At 41.4% G+C, this 22,883-nt stretch overlaps 1 protein-coding gene across 1 annotated transcript in view; it reads left to right on the top strand.

Moving 5' to 3' along the window:
- The window catches only part of LOC149811969 (Pseudouridine synthase family protein), a 213,968-nt gene that overhangs the window by 156,641 nt on the left and 34,444 nt on the right, over nucleotides 1-22,883 (top strand). The window contains exons 13-14 of the mRNA XM_089993190.1: nucleotides 11,347-11,448; nucleotides 11,544-11,612. Of these exons, the coding sequence (XP_089849316.1) occupies nucleotides 11,347-11,448; nucleotides 11,544-11,612 (171 nt within the window). The remainder of the gene's footprint in view (nucleotides 1-11,346; nucleotides 11,449-11,543; nucleotides 11,613-22,883) is intronic.

The raw sequence follows: 22,883 nt of genomic DNA, 5'->3' as shown, positions 1-22,883 counted from the left end.
TGTGTCTGACTCGTGTCAGACACGTGCCCTGCACTTGTCAGACACGTGTCGGGGGTCTGGGCAGCTTTGTCGGGCCCGGATCCGGGTCCGTACCGGACCCAAGCCCGAACCCGGACCCGGGTTCTCGAACTCTCGAGAACCTGCGTCTTTTAAAAAGACGCAGGCGTCTCGGGCGAGGGTTCAAAACGCTCGCCCCTTCTCTCTCTCATCTGCTCCGCCCCCCCCTCACGCTGCGGCCGTCGGCGACAGGAGAAGCCGGCGAGCAGCTCCGTCCGGCCACCTCCTCTCCGTCCGGCTAGCTTCCCGGCGACGCAAGCACCAACACTCCCCTCTTCGTCCCCGGTGTTGCAGGATGTCGGCGATCGATGCCGACGACAGCCTCTGAGTTCCGGCAACCAGCCATCCTCCCTGCGGCCACCGAGCGCCGGTGACTTGCCGCCGGTCACCTGTTTCTTCCCCCTTTGCTGTTGTTTCTCCCTGCAGCTGCTGCCGGGAGGCGCTGTCTCCCCCTCAATCGCCGACGACTCGCAGCCAGCATCCTCAGCCACCAGCGACCTGAGCAGCTCAACCGGCAGTAGCCCTATTCGCCTCCCCTGCCTTCCTTTGAGGGTTGATCGATAGGGGGGGGGGGGGGGGGGCTGAGCCCCCTGTCGTCACCTGTTGTCGACAGTGGGCTCCAACCCCCCCTTGTCTCTTTCTGTCTCGGCAGGGGGCTCTATCCCCCTGTCCTTGTGCATGCATGCAGGGGGCGAAGTCCCCCCTGCATTTGTGTCCCGGTAGGGGGCTCCGACCCCCTACCATTTATCCTGTTGACAGGGGGTTCCTCTCCCCTTGTCCCTTTTTGTGTTTGCTTGCAGGGGGCGAGCTCCCCCCCTGCGTTTGTTTTGTCGGCAGGGGGTGGGCCCCCCTGCTCGCCTGATTGCTTTTCGGTAGGGGCGAGGTCCCCCTGCCTTTGTGTTGCTTCTCGGCAGGGGGCTTCGCCCCCCTGCTTTCCTGTTTTCGAGCAGGGGCTTGCCCCCTGCATCTCAGTGTTTGTTCTCCGGCAAGGGGCTTTGCCCCCTTGCCTTGTTCTTCTGCCGACAGGGGCGCAGCCCCTGTCTCGTGCTTTGACAGGGGGTGTTCCCCCTTGCCTTGTTGTGGCAGGGAGCCTCTGCTCCCTCTCCTGCCTTTCTTTATGCCTGGCAGACAGGGAGCTCCTGCTCCCTTCCTCTGCTGCTGTTGCCAAGCAGGGCTGAGGCCCCTGCCTCTGGCACCCTTTTCTGCAGGATGCAGAGCTTCTGCCTCTGCCTCCTGCAGGAAGGAGGCCTTGCTGCCTTGTTTCTTCTTGTTTATCTTTGGCATATGCTAACGTTCTAAGCTCTCCAGGTTGAACGGTGGATCCGGCTCGCCCTCTGTGGCTCGAGATCTTGCTTGCCTACGCTGCATGCGTACGAGGACCCACAACCCCTTAAGGTAGGGGATTCTTGCGTGAAAGGACAATGAACTGATAAATGCTAAAATAAGAAAGATAACTAAAAGAGGACGATATATGTATACGTATAATGTATATACGTATGTCTTTACCTTCAAGGACGCGGTTTCGCGATCCTTGTCCTCTTTACTTTCCTGCACTTTCCTTTCTGTCGTCGCCGCACTATATGTGCCTAGGCTTTCCATTTCTGTCTTTACATTTCATGTCTTTTAACTCAAGGACGCGGTTTCGCGATCCTTGTCATCTTTACTTTCTCGACTTTACTTTCCTGCTGCCCCGCGCTTTGCGCCCTGGCATTTACTTATGTTTGCCTTGTTCTCCAGGACATCCTGGTCCTCCTTTACGTTCTTGCACTTTACTTCCTGCAATTACTTGTTGCCCCACGCTTTATGCGCCATGACCTTTGCTTCTCGCTTTACTTTTCGTGCTTTACTTTCTTGTACTGTCGTGCTTGCTCTTGCACTTGCCTTTTTGCTTGTGTTCGTCCTTACCTTGATGTTGCCTTTCATTCATGTATTCTTATCTCTGTCGTATGTTTTCTTTCTTGCCTACGCTTTTCGTTATCGAGGTACAACCCCATGCCTCGTGAGTCGTCCTTTACATTTGCGTGGTCAGTATAGGATCTCTTACCTCACGAGTTGCTTACGTAGTTGCTTGCTTGTGCGTTACGATGATCGAGGCATGATCTCATACCTCGTGAGTAGCCCTAGCGTTCTATCCTCACGGTACAGCTCCGTCCAACAAGTCTTGCCCCTTGTTTTGCCTTTGTATTAGTATGTGCATGAGTTTGCCTCTTGTCAGCTTGCACTCCCTGAGTGTAGCTTCGAATGTATAGTGTATATCGTTTCACTTGTCTTACAAGCCACGACACACACTTATGCACTTCGATTCTCCAAAGACATTGTCTTAGGTGCAAACCTATTTTCAAGATGTATAGCTTGTAAAGCAAAGGTAGCGGCCGGACCTCCCAAATCAATGTATTTGGGATAAATGTCTACAACCTTAGTTTGCCTATTCGATACGACTTAGATAACCTTGTTTAGGATCCTGTGCACGAGTAGGGCGGGGATCCTAGCGAGGTACTTGCGCCATCATTAGATCGGCATTACCTCGTCTCTGATACGAGACCTAGTTTCTAGGCTTTCTGGTTCAACCATGTTTGTAGCGCCTTCCTTCGTGAAGGTATTGTTGGATCTCTTACGAGGGATCCATGTTCCTCCTCTAGTAGTTGTACCCTTAGTCACGTACGATATGTTTGGACTACGAAGAGCAGGACGAAAGGTCTCTAGTAATCTCTAAGCGTGTATTGACACATTGAGCTAATCCTGTTATATTGTTTTCGCCTAATAGGCAGATTGCTCGCGATTGTCTATAGGATCCGAGCATGATCAGTTGGAACTGCAATGAGTTCACTGTGGGCTTCTGTAAAGCAGAAGTATTGGGATTTTCTGCGAGAGATCCATACCCCTTAATAGAATACCTGCAGAAATCAAAGACGAGAGAGAGAGAGAGAGAGAGAGAGAGAGAGAGAGAGAGAGAGCTCTGATGTTGTTGAGAATCGGCAACCTCTTTCCTTCACGGGTCTGCGCTAATACATCATTAGTTTAATAGGGTTACAATAGTTCACACGTGGACAAAAATGCCCTTGTATAAGTAACTCATTATATTAAAATACAAAGCCTGGGAATGGATATGGATCCAATATTAAATGGATCCATATCCAACCCATATTCTAATACCCTCCCTCAAGTTGTGCATGGGAGTGAACCATGTGCAACTTGTTCTTCAGATACCAGAAACGTTGACTTGTAAGATCTTTGGTAAACATATCAGCAATTTGATCTTCTGAAGGCACATAAACTGGTTCAATCTCTTTGTCTGCTATCTTTTGTCTGATGAAATGTTGATCAATCTCAATATGCTTAGTTCGACTGTGATGAATGGGATTGAATGCAATTTGTATAACACTTTTGTTATCACACATAAGTGTCGAATTTGAAATATCCTCCCCCATTTCTGTAAGTAGATGCCTAATCCAGGTCACTTCTGCAGTGGTGGCTGCCATAGATCTATACTCTGCCTCTGTGCTAGACCTTGCCACAGCTTTCTGTTTTCTGCTACTCCATGAGACAAGATTTCTTCCAATGAAAACACAGTATCCTGAAACAGACCTCCTCTCATCTGGATCCCCTGCCCAGTCTGCATCTGTATAGGACAGTATGTTATGTTTTGGGAGCTTCCATGAAGATTGAATATACGTAAGTCCATCGCCTACTGTTCCTTTTAGATAGCGAATGATGCGTTTGACAGCATCCATGTGACCAGTCTTTGGTTCATGCATGAACTGAGATACTTGATTAACAGAATATACAATGTCTGGTCTAGTAAAGGTAAGATATTGCAACATACCCACTAAACTGCGATACTTGACTGCATCAGGATATAACTCACCATCACAAATACTGAGCTTTTGGTTGACAACACTGGGTGTAGGTAGAGGTTTACAATCTGTCATTCCTGCTTTAGCCAGAAGATCAAGAGTGTATTTGTGTTGAGTTAATGACATTTTGTTATCTTGTCTGTCCACCTCTACACCAAGAAAATATCTCAGTTCCCCAAGGTCTTTCATTTTGAACTGCATACTCAATAAAACTTTAATTCGTTGAATGTGGTCTGGAGCATTACCAGTGATCACAATGTCATCAACATATATGAGTAAGAAAACCAGGGTGGTATCATTTCTGTATATGAACAAAGAATGATCTAGTTGGGAACGAAAGAAACCATGTTTCTGAATTTCTAAGGAGAAGCTTTCGAACCATGACCTGGAAGCTTGCTTCAAACCATACAAGGCTCTGGTTAACTTGCATACATACTCTTTTGGGTCTCCCTCTGTATAACCTTGAGGCTGCTCCATGTAGACCTCTTCCTTTAAATTTCCATGAAGAAATGCATTTTTAACATCAAGTTGACTAAGGGTCCAGCCATGTTCAATTGCCAAGCCAAGTATGATGCGAATAGTTCCCATTTTCACCACTGGGCTGAATGTCTCATCGTAATCCTGACCATATTCTTGAGTGAAACCCTTGGCTACGAGACGTGCCTTGTACCGTTCAATGCTACCATCCGGTTTATATTTAATTTTATATACCCATTTAGAACCAACAACATTCTTATCTGGAGGACGCCCAACTATCTCCCATGTTTGACACTCATGAAGTGCCTCGATCTCCTCATTCATCGCTTCAATCCATTTGTTGGATTGGACAGCTTGATGAAAACCAAGTTGTTCATCATGTTTCTCAATCTTGGATAGAAAAATTTGAAAGTCCATAGAAAAGTTGTCATAACTAATCCATTTTTCAATAGGATGTCTTATCTTACCTGATCTTCTTGGTGCTTCTTTGTTATCAGGCAATGCAACGTTTTCTTCAGCAGGTACATTTGTTTGCTCTTTGGGTCTCCTGGTATACACATTACCTTTGTATCTCAGACATGCTGTTTGTGATGCATCATCTGAAATTGTCTCACCATGTACGTCTTCGGGGATCAAAATAGTATCTTCGGCAATATGTGAAATAAGTTCAGCACTAAGCCATGGATCATACCAATTACCAGCTGCATCACCGTGTTCTCGATTGTGATTTGCTTTACTTTTCAGAAAACTATTTTCATCAAAAACAACATTTCTGGAAATCCTGACCTTCTTATTGGCAGGGTCATAACACCTGTAGCCCTTATGTTCATCTGCATAACCAACAAATTGACATATGGAGGCTTTGTCCTGAAATTTAGTTCTCATGGATTTATCAATGTGTACATAACATGTGCATCCAAAAACTCGTAACTCATCATAATCAGGATGTGCACCAAAGAGAACGTAATAGGGAGACTGATTTTCAAGGATAGACATAGGAAGACGATTTATCACATGAGTGGCAGTGTGAAAAGCTTCTGTCCAAAGACTAATGGGCAAGTTACAATCATGCATCATACTCATTGCACTTTCCACAATATGTCTATGTTTACGTTCAGCAATTCCATTTTGTTGTGGAGTGTACGAGCAAGAAACTCTACGATGTATCCCATTATCTTGGAGAAAGTCTAAAAATTCTTTGGAGGAATACTCACCACCTCCATCACATTGGAGAATTTGAATGTTTTGGGAGAATTGAGTTTTAACATAGGCATGAAAATGACGAAAGATGGAAAAAACCTCTGATTTGTGTTTCATAAAGAATATCCAGGTAAAACGAGAGAAACTGTCAATAAAAGATACATAATATTTGCTTCCAGAAGAGGAAGGATTGGGGGCTGGGCCCCAAACATCAGAACATATTATTTCAAAGGGCATGAAGGTTCTTTTATTTATTTGATGGAAAGGAAGTACATGACTTTTGCTGACCTGACAACTGGGACACATTTTATCCTTCAATGAAGATGAAACATACTCTGAAAGAAAACCATTGGACACTAACTTTTCAATAAAGACTTGACTACAATGACCAAGACGAGAATGCCAGAGATCTGGCTTATTACATTTGGATATACTTAAGACGCTTTTGGAGATATGATCAGACTTGGGCTTCAGGACACTGGAGGTTGAATCTTCATTGAAGACATACATGTTTCCACGTCGCTCTCCTTTAGCGAACATCTCCTTCGTTTGAAGATCCTTGACAAAGACAGAAGTAGGAGTAAATTCCACAGATGAATTGGTAGAGTCAACAAGCTTAGAAACAGAGATAATATTTTTCTTTATATTTGGCGCATGAACAACATCAGATAAAGAAATAGATGACTCAGACAAAGGAATGAGGACATTGCCAATGTTTGAAATAGGGTGGTGAGTCCCATCTCCAGTTACGATATTAGATTTACCAAGATAAGGACTCAACGCAGAGAACTTACCTGCATTGCCAGTGACATGTGTTGCTGCCCCAGAGTCAACATACCATATTCCATCATCACTCTGTTTTAGATTCAAGTTGGCCATCGCAGATAAGAGAAGATCCTTGGTATCATCACTGACTCGAAATGTACCTGCAGTTCCTGATGTAGCAACATTTCTATTATTTTGTGTTCTATTCCGATTTTGTGGATTGAACCAGCAGTTGGCTTTGATGTGACCACGTTTGTTACACTGGTAGCATGTGAGAACATTCTTTGAAGTACTGACATTAGGATTTGGTGTAGGTAGTAACCCACGTCCACCCTGGATTGGAGTTCCTCTGCTTCTGCCACGTCCTCCTCGTGAACGATCAGCTATTATTCCTGTGGCAAGAACTTCATGCGTAGATGATTGTCCTGCTGAAGCATCAGACATGCTTTTCAGAGTCATCTCGTACTGAAAGAGTTTAGCACGTAATTCTTCAAAGCTGAGTAGCGTAGGTAGACACAATAAAGACGTTACAAGAACATGATATTCTGGTCCCAAAGCATTCAGTGTCTGCTGCACTTTTTCTTTATCTGACACTGGATATCCAACCATGGCTAACTGATCTGTGATGCTTTTGACTTGATTTAAGAATTCAATGATGCTCATTGCCCCCTTTTTTAGCATTTGAAATTCGCGTTTGAGAAACAACACTTTGGCCTCCGATATCTGAGAGTAGGTTTGAGCTAAAGCCTCCCACAAAACTTTGGATGTGCAATCATCAGGAATGAAAATCAGTACTTCTTGTGATAACGTGGAAGTGATGTATGCGACAAGTGCCTGATCGCGCTTCATCCAAGAAACAAAGGCAGGATTGCGAACAATATTCGGCAATCCTCCATCCTCTTTGGCTTCAGTTATGATGGATTCTGGGGGCATAGGAATGGAGCCATCCAAGTGACCTGAAAGGTCTTGACTTCGAATAAAAGGAGCAATTTGCCTTTTCCAAGTCAGATAGTTGTTTGTAGTTAGCTTTTCCGAAACTAGCTGCCCCAAGAAATTGGAAGAAAGACCCGAATTGGTTGAAGTATCCATTTGTAGGCTTGTTGACAACCTTTTTTTTTTTAGAGAGAGAAATAATACTAGTGACTGAAACTGAGCTGTTTTATTACAGTTGGCAGAAATCGACACAATGTCACGACAAGGGAAATAAGAGCTCTAGGGTATGGAAAGTTTGACAGAAAAGGAATGAGGATATCAAAACAGATTCCTGGTTGGAAAACCAGGGAACTCGATTTTACTGAAATCAGAATATAAGATGTTAAATATGATGAATCAACAGGAAACTAAAGAATAAATTTTCACAACTAAAGAATAGAAAGAAGAAATATTAGAGGAAAACTGAAAAACAAACTTCGACCAATAGATATTCACAGCAGAAGCTAGAAAGATAGGTAATCTTTTTCTGTCAAACTAGAAACTAGAAAGATAGGACTCGGCACAGGGAACTCGACCTGGAGAAGGTGATCTGCTGCAGAGGATGAAGGGGACTCGGCACAGGGAACTCGACCTGGAGAAGGTGATTTGCTGAAGTGGTGAAGGGGACTCGGCACAGGGGACTCGATCTGAAGAATCGTGCTTTTCACGTGATTTGCTGAAGTGGTGAAGGGGACTCGGCACAGGGGACTCGATCTGAAGAATCGTTCTTTTCACGTTACGCTGGATTAGATGAATGTCAGGACTCGGCTGAAGGATCGTGCTTTGCACGTTACGCTGGATAAGATGAGGGTCAACTGTTGGATGTGGCTGAAGAAGATGAAGAAGACTCGGCTGAATGATTTCAGCCCCTGAATGAGAAGAAAACTCGGCTAACTGGAAGAAGAGATGGAGCCGATGCTGAATGGGAAAGACTCGGCTGACTGAAGAAGCTGAAGGATCGTGCTTTATGCCCAGACCTGCCACCGCTCTGATACCATAATAGAATACCTGCAGAAATCAAAGACGAGAGAGAGAGAGAGAGAGAGAGAGAGAGAGAGAGAGAGAGAGAGAGAGAGAGCTCTGATGTTGTTGAGAATTGGCAGCCTCTTTCCTTCACGGGTCTGCGCTAATACATCATTAGTTTAATAGGGTTACAATAGTTCACACGTGGACAAAAATGCCCTTGTATAAGTAACTGATTATATTAAAATACAAAGCCTGGGAATGGATATGGATCCAATATTAAATGGATCCATATCCAACCCATATTCTAATACCCCTCTCATCGTGGTTGTACTTTTGAACAGGTACGTTGCGTACTACGATGAGTAGGATGAGAGGTCTATGTCTGCCTCGAACATGCAATGGCATGTGTTTAAGATCATAAGAGTGATGTTTCTACCCTCACTGGGGATTGACCCCTTTCATCGTGATTGTACATTTGAATAGTTACGATGCGTACTGCGGTGAGTAGGATGTGAATTGTATGGTTGTCTCGAACGCGCAATGGCGCGTATAACTCACCTAAATAATAATCATGCGCCTTCACAGGCAAGATGCTCGATTGGGTTGAAAGACCAGAGCATGAGAATGAGACGGCGATTAAGAAACCCTCCGTCGTGCTCATTCGGGACGGTTCATCAAGAGAGAAGATGGATGGTACAAAACTCCGATGGACAATCATTAATGGCAATCTCAGGCAAAGATCCGACCTTCCTCAGTCATCGGAGGTTAGGGGAAATCCTTCGGGCCACTTCTGCAGAAGTACGGATGCGCATCCATTGGGCCTTTGTTTGCCTTTGGGGATTTACTCTCTTGGTCACAGACCGTCCCCTTAGGAAGCGGACTCAATCAGTCATTCGGGGTATAATAAAATACACAGCATAATGGACCCCCGAATCAATCTCGGTTGTTTTTACGTTTTGCCTTGTGCGTACCCACAACGGCCTGCTCAGTAATGAGACAAGATATAACTTATACACATGATCATGAGATATGCATGTTGTGACGTGCATTGCTTGCTTGCTTGTTAGTTCGGTATGCTACTCGTTGAGCTAGGTACGCCTGTCGAGGCGTTACCCTTGTTGGTTAAACTGCTTGCGCAGTTCTGCTAAGTAATGACTAGCTTCTCATACTAGTCAATTACTTATAATACTAGCATTATGCTAGTTGTTGCATGTTGTGATATAACTGCTACATGTTTGCCTATCATAGCTACGGGCCGATAGACTGAACCATATAATGGTACTTGTATGTATTACGAGTGTTGTTATGAATACCTGTCTTATGCAATTGCTTTGCTTGGCTGGTGGATAGAGTTAGTTATTCTTCACCTATTATATCTGTGGGATTGCTATAGTTGCTTGTTTAGCACTATAATCCTTATTCTCTTGTACGTAGCTATTTGCCTTACTAGAGCCTTGCTCACTTCACAGCACACTTGGTTAGATCTGCTAGTCTTGCTTGTTCCTGTTTGAGCTAGCGTTTATTTTGCTTATTGCAGCCTTTGTTCCTTCTTGTCCTTTGCACCCCTACTAGTCTGTTGTGAGACTGACCCATTTTCATGGGCAGGTGGTGAACAGATTGAGACAGCTTGCGATGACACGATGACGCGATGCATTCAAGGCAATGCCCTTTCCTGACGTTGCGCTCCTGGGGATACTTTTGATAGATGTGGTATAAGGTTTCTTTGAAAGCATCTATTTTGATTATAACTCTGCATTTCTAAAACTGTATTACCAAAATGTGGTTCTTCTTTTTATTTCAATAAAATATATATTTGAACTGCAAATCGGTTTTTAAGGGGGAATCTGCTTTTGGTTGTAATGTGCCCAAGGTCTAGGGACTTGTTGTTTTGAACTTGATCTTCCGCTGAACTTCTGTTTTAAACTCTGATAAATGATTGATTTCAAAGCTTTCAACCTTTTTCATAAAAGGTTTCAAGTCCACGATTTTGGGGCGTTACAGTAATATACAAGAAGGGCAACAAAAACACTTAGAAATACAATCTTTCATCTTTCTCAACAGGGTACGTGATCCCGTTCTGATAGGACCTGGAACTGGACCCACGTAAGTGGGTTCATCTGTTCCTGTCAGGCCCATTGAACAAAATATATGATATATTTCAGAATGACTTGGGTGCTACTGAGATGAATATTTTCCATGATGAAATTGCCAGACTTGGTCTGAACTGGATCATGAGGGCTCACTTAAGTGAAGTGGGTCCAGCGGTTCCTATTGGACTCATGCCTACCTTGTGTATTTCTAATCTGACCTGATATTAATGTAGCTCCTTTTGAACTGAATGTGTGGTATATTTGAGAGTGTTTGACTTGGTGCTACTGAGATGAATAATTTCCATAATGAAATTGCCAGACTTGGTCTGAACTGGATCCTGAGGGCTCACTCAAGAACAGTGCCATGCTTGGGCATGCATCGGTCCTGTTCAAGCATCAGTTTTCAATAACTGTATATTTTGGGCCACATAAAATGTGCTAGAGTGCTACAAAGCCTTCAATTGCAAATGGTAACTCTGCATTTCAAGCCTGTCTAATCAGTCACAGTTGCTTGCAACAACCAGTCATTATTTGGGTTATACAAGGAATTTTTCAAAGGATATCTGTATTTATAGTTAATGATTGCTAATTGAACAAGTAAACTCTTGAGATAGCATTGTATTTTTTTTCTCTTATATGATTGAATGCACCTAGTAGGAAATGATTGGACTTAATGATGGATCGGATGTTTCACTCATGCATATATTTCTGGTGTCTCTTTGCATTCTTGCTCTACTAATCTCATTCAAAAAATTGTGGTTGAATAAACCTGTATTGTGAAATTGTTTTGCTTTGAATGTGAATCACTTGCATGCCTTAAATTGCTTGTGTGCCTTATGGTACTATGTTCTTATCCCACTACTTTTAAACTTGATTTTGTTATGTACTTGAATATATCTTTGCGCGTTTTTATCAAGTACTTCCAATGTCAATTTACCGTATGCTAAAAGAGGTACCATGTGCAGATGCAACACAAGCTTTGGCTGAGCAGTTAAGGGATAGCTTTCATACTTATGTTCTACAAGCTGCAATCTTTCAGGAGGCTCTGGCAACTTTGTCTATTCCTGGTGAATAAATTTATTCAACTTTATTTATTATGACATGAATGAGCTAGCCTGTTTTTTCGTCAAAGCAAGTTAACTGCTGAGCCTTTACATTTCAGATGTGAGAGCCATGCCCTCTAGAAGGAGTAAAGGAACCTATATTCCCCTCAAATCACGTCCTACTGAGCGTAAGTCACATATCCTCTAAATTCTAAAGTAATAACAATTTCCCCCAAAACCAAAGAGGAAGATATATTACTGAAACCTTTTTCTCATACTTGCTTAGAGGAGGATAATGTATCACATTGATTGTCTTTTCCAACTATTTGTGTTAATCATCTCATTGCTTTCTGATTTCCCTTCATTAGTTCTTGAAAAAACATCAGTATTTTGCATATTAATGCAGAAAAGCAACATCATCACTTTCTCATGCTTGGCTGGAGGATGGATAAATGTCTTATTAATTATCTTATCCAATTGTTTTGGTTACTCATCTTGCTTCTTTTTCTTCCCTTTGTTAGTTTGAAATGGCATCATGCGTATGATGTATTAGCGCTATTTATTGGAATTGGTTATTTTGCCTTATGCCTTGTGCATGAGATGCCAAGTTCTCCACCAGATTCATTTTGCTGTTTCTGTTCTTTCATCATTCAATTTTCACTATGAGCTGCCTCTGGAAAAGGAACCCGGGAAGGGGTAGGGGCGGGGTGTGTGGAAGAGCTTAGACCATGTTATTTTGAATGCCTTAGAAGGGGCATTCCTTTTGCCTATAAATATTGAAAATTTGAATGTCATTTTTATGTAACCTATATTTGATCTCTTGTCGAAGATAAAAGGGGTGTGTCAATGTGTTTCTTATCATTCAATAACAGGTGTGTGTGTGTGGTTCTGCTTAAGGATAATAATTGGAGAAATGGAAATACTATAAGTTTATTACTAAAGAGATGGGGAAGACACCAAAATGGATCCCACTGATGTGTATCTCTGTTATGGATGTTATTCACTGTTAAATTGTAATTCATAAGACAATGTATTTTCTATATATATTTTATATATATAAAAGAAGATACATATATATATATATTCCATATACTTATATATATAAAATATATATTTCTTTCTTGTATTAGCTGTAGGGGTATTTTAGTTATTTCTACATTTTACGCATATTCATGTTTTTGAATATGATTGTAATTCCTCCTTTTTAATTATTCTTATTTTTGTAATTTTTTCATTTCTTATTTTTGTTCTTTTTATGTAATATTTCTGTAGCTGACTGTGTACAGTGTACAACAGTCAGCCACTGACTGTTGTACAGTTTAAAAAGATAGACGTTGGGCTGATTCCCAACGTCTCTAATAAGAGCCGTTGGGAATAGCCCAATGACTCTTTAAGTGTGCCTTATAAATAAGGGCTATGTGAGCCCATTGAGCATATGTATTACAATAAGGAGTTTTGTCTCCTTAAGCTTATAAACACTGCATTTATTGCACTTCTTTTGTGGTGTAAAGCTTATAAATACTGTGCATTTATTGCACTTCTTTTGCGGTGTAAAGCTTATAAACACTGGTGCATTTATTTTGTGTCTTGAGTATTTGAAGTATCAAGTTATTTGAAAACTTGATTGTTTGCAAGGATTCTTCACAATTCACATAACTGTATTTTCCATTTATAGGTTTTAACCCACTTATATCCGTGGTTCACCTTTAATATCAGTTACATGTTTTGATTTCCTAAGGTGGGTCCTCTTTAAGTTTAAACTATAGTTTTTTCCCAATTTTTGTAAAATTAGGTCACGTCACCAAGAACTGCACAAGAGGAAAGGTGAGGAAAAGAAGAAGGCTGCAACAAATATTCTCTGCACCCTACCTCTTGGCTCATGGGTTTCTTTTATATCAAAATTAAAATACATAACAATAATACCCCTGCTTAGTATACAAGATAAAGCAAAAATGAAAACACTAAATACATGAAGGCGCATTACACCCAAACACTCCAAACAAGCCATCTAGAATGTCACGTCTCAATAGCCTCCCTCAAGTTGTGCATGGTGAGAACCTATGTCACAGGGATTCGGCTAGCAAGGTGCCGCACCCGCGTCGACGCGGGTGCGGTCAACCCGACCCTGGGTGCGTTGACCGCACCCAGGGTCATTTTTGTCCATTGTTTTTTGGTTTTTTTTTTTTAAAAAATCTTTTGCTTTATGAAATGGGCTGCGGAATTTAAAAAAAAAAATTGGGTTGCTCAGCCCCCTGTCGACCAACTCCTCACAAAGGAGAAGAAAAGGAGGGGGGGGTTTTTCACTTCGAAAGGCCGCAGCAATAGGGCCGTCGGGGTTCCTCGCTGACGGCGGCGATCATCGGGAACCACGACAACCATAGCAGAGAGGGGACAACGACGGTGTTGTCGCCCACAGCTGTAAACGTCAGGTGGCCGGAAGAAACGAGATCGCCAATGTAACAGGGAGAGAGGTTGAGTGGAAGGGGCGCCGACTTTCCCGGCGTCGGGGTTCTGGCGCAGCCGATTGCCAGTCAGGAGGTCGCCACTGATGTTGCAGGTGGCCGCCGGGAGGTCTGCCGAACTCAGAGAGGGGGAGGCGAAGAGGTTCGGAGGTCGGCAACGACGAGGGACACAGGCGGGGAAGGTGGGGGATCAACGAAGCTTGGAGGCTGCCGTCGGCTTCGATCGTCGACGTCCTGCGACACAGGGGACGGAGAGGGGGGGGTGCTTGCGTCGTCGAGGGGTCTGCCGGACTGAGAGAGGAGGCGAACAGGTGGCCGACAACGAGTCGCCGACGCTCGGTGGCCGCAGGGAGGAGCGAGAGGAGAACGAGGGAGGAGAGAGAAGGGGCGAGGGTTTTTGCCCCTCGCCCGAGACACATGCGTCTTTTAAAAGACGCAGGTTCTCGAGGCTTTGAGAACTCGGGTCCGGGTTAGGCTAGGGTCCGGTTCGGACCCGACACACTGGACCAAACGCCCCCCCCCCCGACACGTGTCTGACATGAGTCTGACACTTTTTTTTTTACGGGCATTACACATGGACCTTAACAGCTACCATACATTCATACATATACACTATATATATATATATATATATATATATATATATATATATATATATATATATATATATATATATATATATATATATATATTATAATTTTGCCCCTGCCGCACCCATGTGACATAGGTGAGAACCATGGACACACCCGGGTTTTTTGGAAGTGCCGAATCCCCGCAACCGTACCCACACCCGCACCCATGTGACATAGATGAGAACCATGGACAACTTGCTCTTCAAGTACCAAAAATGTTGCTTACTTGGCCTTTTTGTGAACAGGTCAGCTACTTGATCCTGAGTCCCAACAAATTGAGTCGTAATCTCCCCACTTCCTATTTTGCTTCTGATACAATGTTGATCTATCTCAATATGTTTGGTTCTTTTGTGTTGAATTGGATTAAGTGAGATCTTAATCGTACTTTGATTATCACAAAACAATATTGAGCTTGGCATTTGTTGGTTTAGATCAAACAAAAAATACCTGATCCAGGTTATTTCTGATGAAGTTGTTGCCATTGACTGATATTTGGCCTCAGTACTGGAACGAGCCACTGCCTTTTGCTTCTTGCTACTCTATGAAACTAGATTTTTTCCAATGAAAACATAATACCCAAAAACCTATCTTCTCTCATCTGGGTCCCCTGCCCGGTCTGCATTTTAAGGGTCCATCACTGTCAACATACTTTCACCACTGTCTCTCCTTTGATAACAAAGTCCATCTCCAAGAGTGCCCTTTAGATATCTAAGGATTTTAACAACTTCAACATGACTAGTCTGTGGACAGTGCATGAATTGAGACACTTGATTTACCACATAAACAACATTAAGACGAGTAAAAGATATTGAAGCATACCCACAATACTTCTATATCTGGTAGGATCATCATAAATTTGTCTTTCATCATGTCCAAGTTTTTGTTGCAACACACTTAGTGTTAATATCGCCTTGCAGTCTTTCATCCCAGCCTTGGTAAGCAAATGAATTGTATATTTATGTTAAGTCAACATCAATGCATCTTTTTTCCTATAGACTTCTACACCCAGGAAATACTTGAGATCTCCTAGGTCCTTCATTTTAAATCTCTGACTCAACACCTTGATCTCATTAATATGATCTTCAAAATCCCCTGCAACTATGATATCATCAACATAGATAAGTGACACGGTTATCCAGTTCTGACCTTTATAAATAAAAAGAGAGTGATCCAGATGAGATCTGCGGAAGCCATGCTTCTGAATTTCAAGTGAGAAGCTTTCAAACCATGATCTTGATGCTTGTTTTAGCCCATATATGACCTTGTTCAACTTACACACATAACTGATTGGATCCTTTTCACTATATCCTTGTGGTTGTTCCATGTACACTTTTTTTTTTGAGGTCTTTATGTAAAAAGGCATTTTTAACATCTAGCTGACTCAGAACCATATGTGATCCACTGCTAATGAAAGAACAACTCTTTTAGTCCCTATTTTTACAACCAGACTGAATGTTTCTTCATAATCTAACCCATGCTCTTAGGTGAACCCCTTTGCAACCAGGCTTGCATTGTACCTTTCTATGCTGCCATCTGGTTTGTATTTGATTTTAAAAACCCACTTTGATCCAACCACATTCTTCCCTATAGGCCTCTTGACAACATCCCATGTTAAAAATGCTTGATGCTCAACACTAAAGTTTTCATAACTCACCCACTGTTCAATAGGATGTCGTACTCTTCCAGATCTTCTAGTTGTTTGGACGTTTTGGTAATCTGACAATTCAATGGATCCTTGTTCCAAACAATTTTCTGATGCATTTTGATCCCTGCGGCTGTATGTAATTCCTTTGAACCTCCCATCTACGAAATATGTTCTGCTGATTTGTTGTCCTGTAATAATATGCTCCTCTATTTGATTTTCTGAATCACCAATTTCATGGTCAACTTCATTATTCTCTGCAGCCAGCTCCATGGGAAACAAACTGTCATCCAACCAGGGCTGATATAGTTGATTTGGCTGTGATTGTGTACTTTGAGACTTGTTATCTTTTAATTCAAAATTCAGTTCATCAAAAACGTTTCTCGATATACGAATGCATTTGTTTTCAACATCATAGCTAGTCATAATTGGGATATTGTCCAAACAGTCCAGAATAGGGTGATTTCTGATGGAGCACCTTCATAGGCAGCATGCTAATTATATGAACTGCAGTATATGTACCCGAAAAATTTAAGTGATTCTATATGATTTGGGCTTGGGAACCAAATTTCGGATCCAAGACCCACAAAGGGATCTTTACGAATAAATTTACCTCGTAAATCTTATATGTATATGTTAAAATATATGTAATTCATATATATGTATATGTTTATATACATATATATATATATATATGTATTATAGGGGTATTTTAGTCATTTCACAAGTACCCGATAGGGGTACTTGTTTCTTTTCTTTATTTTTTGTAAATTCTTTTTTCTTTTTTTACCTTTTATTTTTTGTATTTTTGCCCACCTAAAAGGGGCCCCACCATGGAGTCGATGGGGCTCCCAACGGTCACATTTGTGACCGTTGGGGGCTCCCAACGACTCCATGGGAGCCCCTAGGTGGCTCTCCTTTTTAAGGCCATAAGGCCACTCCTCCTCTCCTTCTTTTGTGTATAAATAGGGGTGAACCCCTCTGGTATTCTTCACTCTTGAGAGCTCTCTCTCTTTTCAATAAGAGACATTTATATTTTTATGTTGTGTTGTCTCTTGTGGGTTTGGGTGTTAGCCCTTTTGTTTGTTCATTAGTGGATGTTGTAAGTGCTTAATGCACTCTTTGCTTTTCCGCATATTTCATTACATGGTATCAGAGCCTTGTGTATGTTCTTCTTCTTAATATAGCTAGTTGTGTAGCTATATTTTTTTCTTGTTGTATCTCTCTTCATTTATCCTCTTGTGAGTGATTAAAATGGAAGGAGAACAAAAGATTGATCTCTCCTTCAAGCTCAATGGCTCCAACTACATGATGTGGGTCGCCGCTATGGAGAACAACCTCAAAGGTAAAAAACTTTGGGGATACGTTATGGGCACCATTTCGGAACCACAACTCCAACTAACTAAGATGGATGGTGATCAAGAAAAAGCTCTTGAAGGAAATGCCCGCATGAAGGCCATTGAAGATCAATCTAAAGTGGAAGGTTGGGAAAGTAAGCATGCCAGGATTCTTGCTTGGTTCATGAACAATGTGGAGCTCAAGATTTGCGCCAACATTGTCAAGTTTCGGATGGCTAATGAAGCATGGTTCTTTATGAAAGGTATGTTTACTCAAAAAGACCTTGCTCGTCAATTCTTTCTTCAAGAAAAAATCCGGACTATCAAGCAAGGAGAAATGAGTGTAAGGGATTACTTTAGCACTCTTGGTCCCCTATGGGATGAACTATCTTTACTAGAACCAAAATGGGTTTCTAGTGTGGATGTGGAATTAAGGAGAGAACAAATGGAAAAAGAACACTTTTTCCAATTTTTACATGGGCTTAGGCCCGAATATGAACAAGTTAGATCTTCCCTCCTACATAGATCTAAGCATCTTCCCTTGGAAGATACCATAGCCGAAATATGCCAAGAAGAAACTCGTCTTGGCATGATTAAACGAGGAGATGATGTCTTGGCCGTATCAAAACCCGGCAACCATATGAAAGCTTACAAACCTCCACATTTTGGAAGGCAAAATAATTATAATGGCAACTATAGAAAAGCCATTTGCCATCATTGTCAAGAGTCGGGTCATATAAGACCTAATTTCCCTAAGTTGAATGAAGCACCTAAAAATAAGGTTGCTTCCGTTGAAGAAGCTACTCAAAAGAAAGAGGAAACCATCAAAGGGAAGGAATCTTTTTCTCTTGCTCAACTATCGGAAGCCCTACAAACTCTACTCAAGATACCATCAACCTCGGGTGCCGCCATAGCTTCTTCCTCTCCTCCAGGTATGTCTTCTTGCATCCTTGACTCTGGAGCTTCCTTTCATGTGACCCCACTTGAAAATGAGCTTTCCGATTTGTGTAATAATTCTAAAAACTCCTATGTTTCAACTGCTGATGGTACATCTTTACAAGTAAAAAGTTTTGGAACTTTAAACTTTTCAAAAGATTTCTTTGTGCCAAACGTGAGAGTTGTACCTCAACTTAATTTAAATCTCCTCTCTGTTGCTCAAATATGTGATCATGAATGTGAAATCTCCTTCTCAGCTAAGGATTGCTCTATACAGGATCTTCGGTCCGAGAAGCAGATTGGGCAAGGCCATAGGAGGGGAGATCTCTATTACATGAGCAACTTGAAACTCCCCACTAACTCTTTTTGTAACCATGTCCAAGATAAAAATATTGAAATTTGGCATCAAAGACTTGGACATCCAAGTTTCTCAAAAATGTACTCCTTTCCATTTGGAAAGAAATTTTGTAATAAAAAACATTTTGTTTGCAAGAATTGTATTTTTGGCAAAATGAAATCTACTCCTTTTCCAAACCGAACTTTTGTGTCCAAAATACCTTTTGAGTTTGTCCATTCGGACGTTTGGGGTCCTTCCTCGGTCATGTCTAAAGGAGGGTACTCCTATTATGTTACTTTCATTGATGACTTTACTAGGTATGTATGAATCTACTTTCTCAATTTAAAATCCGAAGTCTTTGACTTCTTCAAAGAATTTCATATGATAGTTAAAAATCAATTTTCAAGTAATATCTCTACTCTTAGATCCGATTCGGGTGGAGAATATTTATCAAATGAATTTCAAAATTATTTAGAAGTAAATGGAATTTGTCATCAAAGATCGTGTCCTAGGACTCCCCAACAAAACGGCTTGGCTGAAAGAAAGCATAGACACATCATGGAAACCACTAGGACACTCCTTATTTCCAAAGAAATTCCGAAGAGTTTTTGGGCCGAAGCGGCCTTAACCTCAACTTACTTAATAAATAGAATGATATCTTCATCCTTACAAAATACATCTCCATATGAAAAACTATTTGAAATAACACCCGATTTCAATAGATTAAGAATTTTGGATGTAAATGTTTTGTCCTTACACATAAACGGGACAAATTACCTCCTAAAGCTATTGAATGTGTTTTCTTGGGATATGGAGAAAATCAAAAGGGTTTTAGATGCTTTGACTTGAAAAATAACAAACTCTATGTATCCAAAGATGTAACCTTTTTGAAAAATGAAAATGGTTTTGTGAAAACTAAAGATATTGACGAAAGTGAATATGCTTTTTTATTTGATCTTCTATCTCAAGAAGATGAGACTCCTCAAGAAGATGAAATCTCTAATGAGTCTTTGAATGACCTAGAGGATATTCCTCTTGACAATGTTGTAGATGAAAGTGATAGACCAATCCAAACCTATGTTAGGCGTGGTCAACAAACTCAAATGAGCGCCTTAGAAAAATACTCTCAAGGATCCAACATAGAAGAAACCTCTTGAAGGAGATCCGGTCGGATCTTTAATCCTCCTAATAGGTTTGTTTCCTATGAGTCCCTAACTCCAAGGTATAGAGCGTGTCTAATTGCGTTACACTCATTTCATGAACCTTCACACTATAATGAGGCCAAAAACATTCCTCAATGGGTTGAAGCTATGAACTTAGAGCTTAGTGCCCTTGAAAAGGCAAAAACTTGGGAAATAACTTCGTTACCCACTGGAAAGAAATCAATTAGATGTAGATGAGTCTTCAAAATTAAAACTAAGAGTGATGGTTCATTAGAACGTTATAAAGCCCGGTTAGTAGCTAAAGGATATGCTCAAGAATATGATATAGATTATGAAGAAACCTTCGCACCCGTTGCTAGAATGACCAGTGTTAGGACTCTTATTGCCATTGCGTCAGTGAAAAATGGCCTATCTATCAATTAGATGTTAAAAATGCATTTCTAAATGGCGAATTAAATGAAGAAGTTTACATGGATCCCCCACCTGGAGTATGTATTGGTAAAAATAAAATTCTCAAACTTAAAAAGACATTATATGGTTTAAAACAAGCCCCAAAGGCTTGGCATGATAGATTTAGTAATTTAATGACAAGTTTGAATTTTCGTTCATGTTATACTGACACTGCTTTGTTTGTGAAAAGTGCAGGGTCTTCAGTAGTTATTTTACTACTTTATGTTGATGATATGATCATCACTGGAAGTGATGAACAATGAATTTATGATATTAAGAAAGTTTTAAAAGAACATTTTGACATGTCTGATCTTGGTTTCTTAAGATACTTTTTAGGGATTGAAGTGGCGTACTCTCCTCGAGGGTACATTCTCTCTCAAATGAAACTGGTTGTTGACATTTGTTCCAAATCTGGTATCTCCGATGATAAGAAGACAAAAACCCCTGAAGTCATCAATGCAAAATTACGGTTGGAAGATGAAACACCTCTCGAGGATCCTATTCTCTACCGGCAACTTGTTGTGTCTCTAACCTACTTATTCATTACTCGGCCAGACATAGCTCATGCTGTCCACTCTGTGAGTCAGTTTCAACATGCACATACAACCGTGCACATGAGTGCAGTCTTAAGGATCGTCAGATATATCAAAAACACCATAACTAAGGGAGTTTTTCTTTCCTCCTCCTCATCACTTGATTTAATTGCTTATACTGATGCTGATTGGGGAGGAAATCCCAATGACCGAGTCTCAATTACTGGATTTTGTGTTTTCTTATGTGACTATGATTTCTTGGAGATGCAAGAAGCAACACAAAGTATCCTTGTCCTCAACGGAAGCGGAATATCGTGCTATGACCACTACAACCATGTAACTTGTGTGGCTAAGAAGTCTTCTCGGTGATATGGGCATTGTCATCTCTATTCCTTCGAAGATGTGTTGTGACAACAAAAGTGCAATTTATATTGCAAGCAATCACACCTTCCATGAACGTACTAAGCATATTGAGATGGACTGCCATTACGTACGCGATGAGTACCTGAGAGGAACCATAGCACTACCTTATGTCACATCTGAGTACCAGTTGACGGACTTCTTCACTAAGGCCCTTGTTGCTCCTCGTTTTTTGTTTCTCCTTAACAAGCTTTCGGTTATATCCCCGTAAAGCTTGAGGGAGGGTGTTAAAATATATGTAATTCATATATATGTATATGTTTATATACATATATATATATGTATTATCTAAAATACCCGATAAGGGTATTTTAGTCATTTCACAAGTACCCGATAGGGGTACTTGTTTCTTTTCTTTATTTTTTGTAAATTCTTTTTTCTTTTTTTACCTTTTATTTTTTGTATTTTTGCCCACCTAAAAGGGGCCCCACCATGGAGTCGATGGGGCTCCCAACGGTCACATTTGTAACCGTTGGGGGCTGCCAACGACTCCATGGGAGCCCCTAGGTGGCTCTCCTTTTAAGGCTATAAGGCCACTTCTCCTCTCCTTCTTTTGTGTATAAATAGGGGTGAACCCCTCTTGTATTCTTCACTCTTGAGAGCTCTCTCTCTTTTCAATAAGAGACATTTATATTTTTATGTTGTGTTGTCTCTTGTGGGTTTGGGTGTTAGCCATTTTGTTTATTCATTGGTGGATGATGTAAGTGCTTAATGCACTCTTTGCTTTTCCGCATATTTCATTAGAAAAACAGGAAACAGACTAGATATATCTCTTTCCTTCAAAGTTTGTTTATGAAATCAGTGGAAGATTTTTCTTTGATAAATCATAAGGCAAGCTGACAACTTTGGGCACGTTAGCTAAAAGAACCAAAAGTCACAAGATTCGAATATCCTAAGGGAAATCTGATACAAACCCAAGCGTCCAGGACGCGAACTAAGAGCAGGAAGAAGAAGTCTTGAAGCCATCTTGCAATCGCGCCATCGCCCGTAGTGTACCTAATCATCACCTGTACCCATAGAATGGGTTAGTTTCGCAAAAAACTAGTAGGTGCACAAGAGAGACTAACAGAAAACTGAATTAAGTACATTTAATTCAGTAGGCTATGCAGTTTAAAGCAGATAGACAGTTAAACAGGTAAGCAATGTAAGCAGGTGAATAGTGCAAACACGTAAGCAGTACAAGCGAATAAGGCGTGCGAGCGAGTAAGTAGTGCAAGCGAGTAAGCAGTGCAAATGCGTAAGTAGTGCAACAGTAAGCAGTTCAACGCAAGTAAGCAGTGCAACTGACCAACGCAGCATACGATCCATTTGATCGTAAGTTGGGAACTACTACGCAACAAGCTTGTCCTCGTTCCTAGAACGAGGTCTCTGCATCTAATCACCATCAGGACATCGTTTGTCACTCACTACTTTTAACCAACGCTTTGTCCTGAACGACCTTAATCTATCATCATCTCTCAAAGTCTTACGCGGCTAACCGTCACCGGTTATGACGCACTAAGGCGTCATACTTTCTCAGAAAAGCTCACCCTTCCATAGAAGGTCCA

Source organism: Nuphar pumila, chromosome 17 (genome assembly GCF_984573655.1).
Source record: "Nuphar pumila chromosome 17, dmNupPumi1.hap1.1, whole genome shotgun sequence".
Classification (NCBI taxonomy): domain Eukaryota; kingdom Viridiplantae; phylum Streptophyta; class Magnoliopsida; order Nymphaeales; family Nymphaeaceae; genus Nuphar; species Nuphar pumila.
The sequence above is the reverse complement of the archived record's forward strand: the minus strand, read 5'-3'. Positions and strand labels throughout refer to the sequence as shown.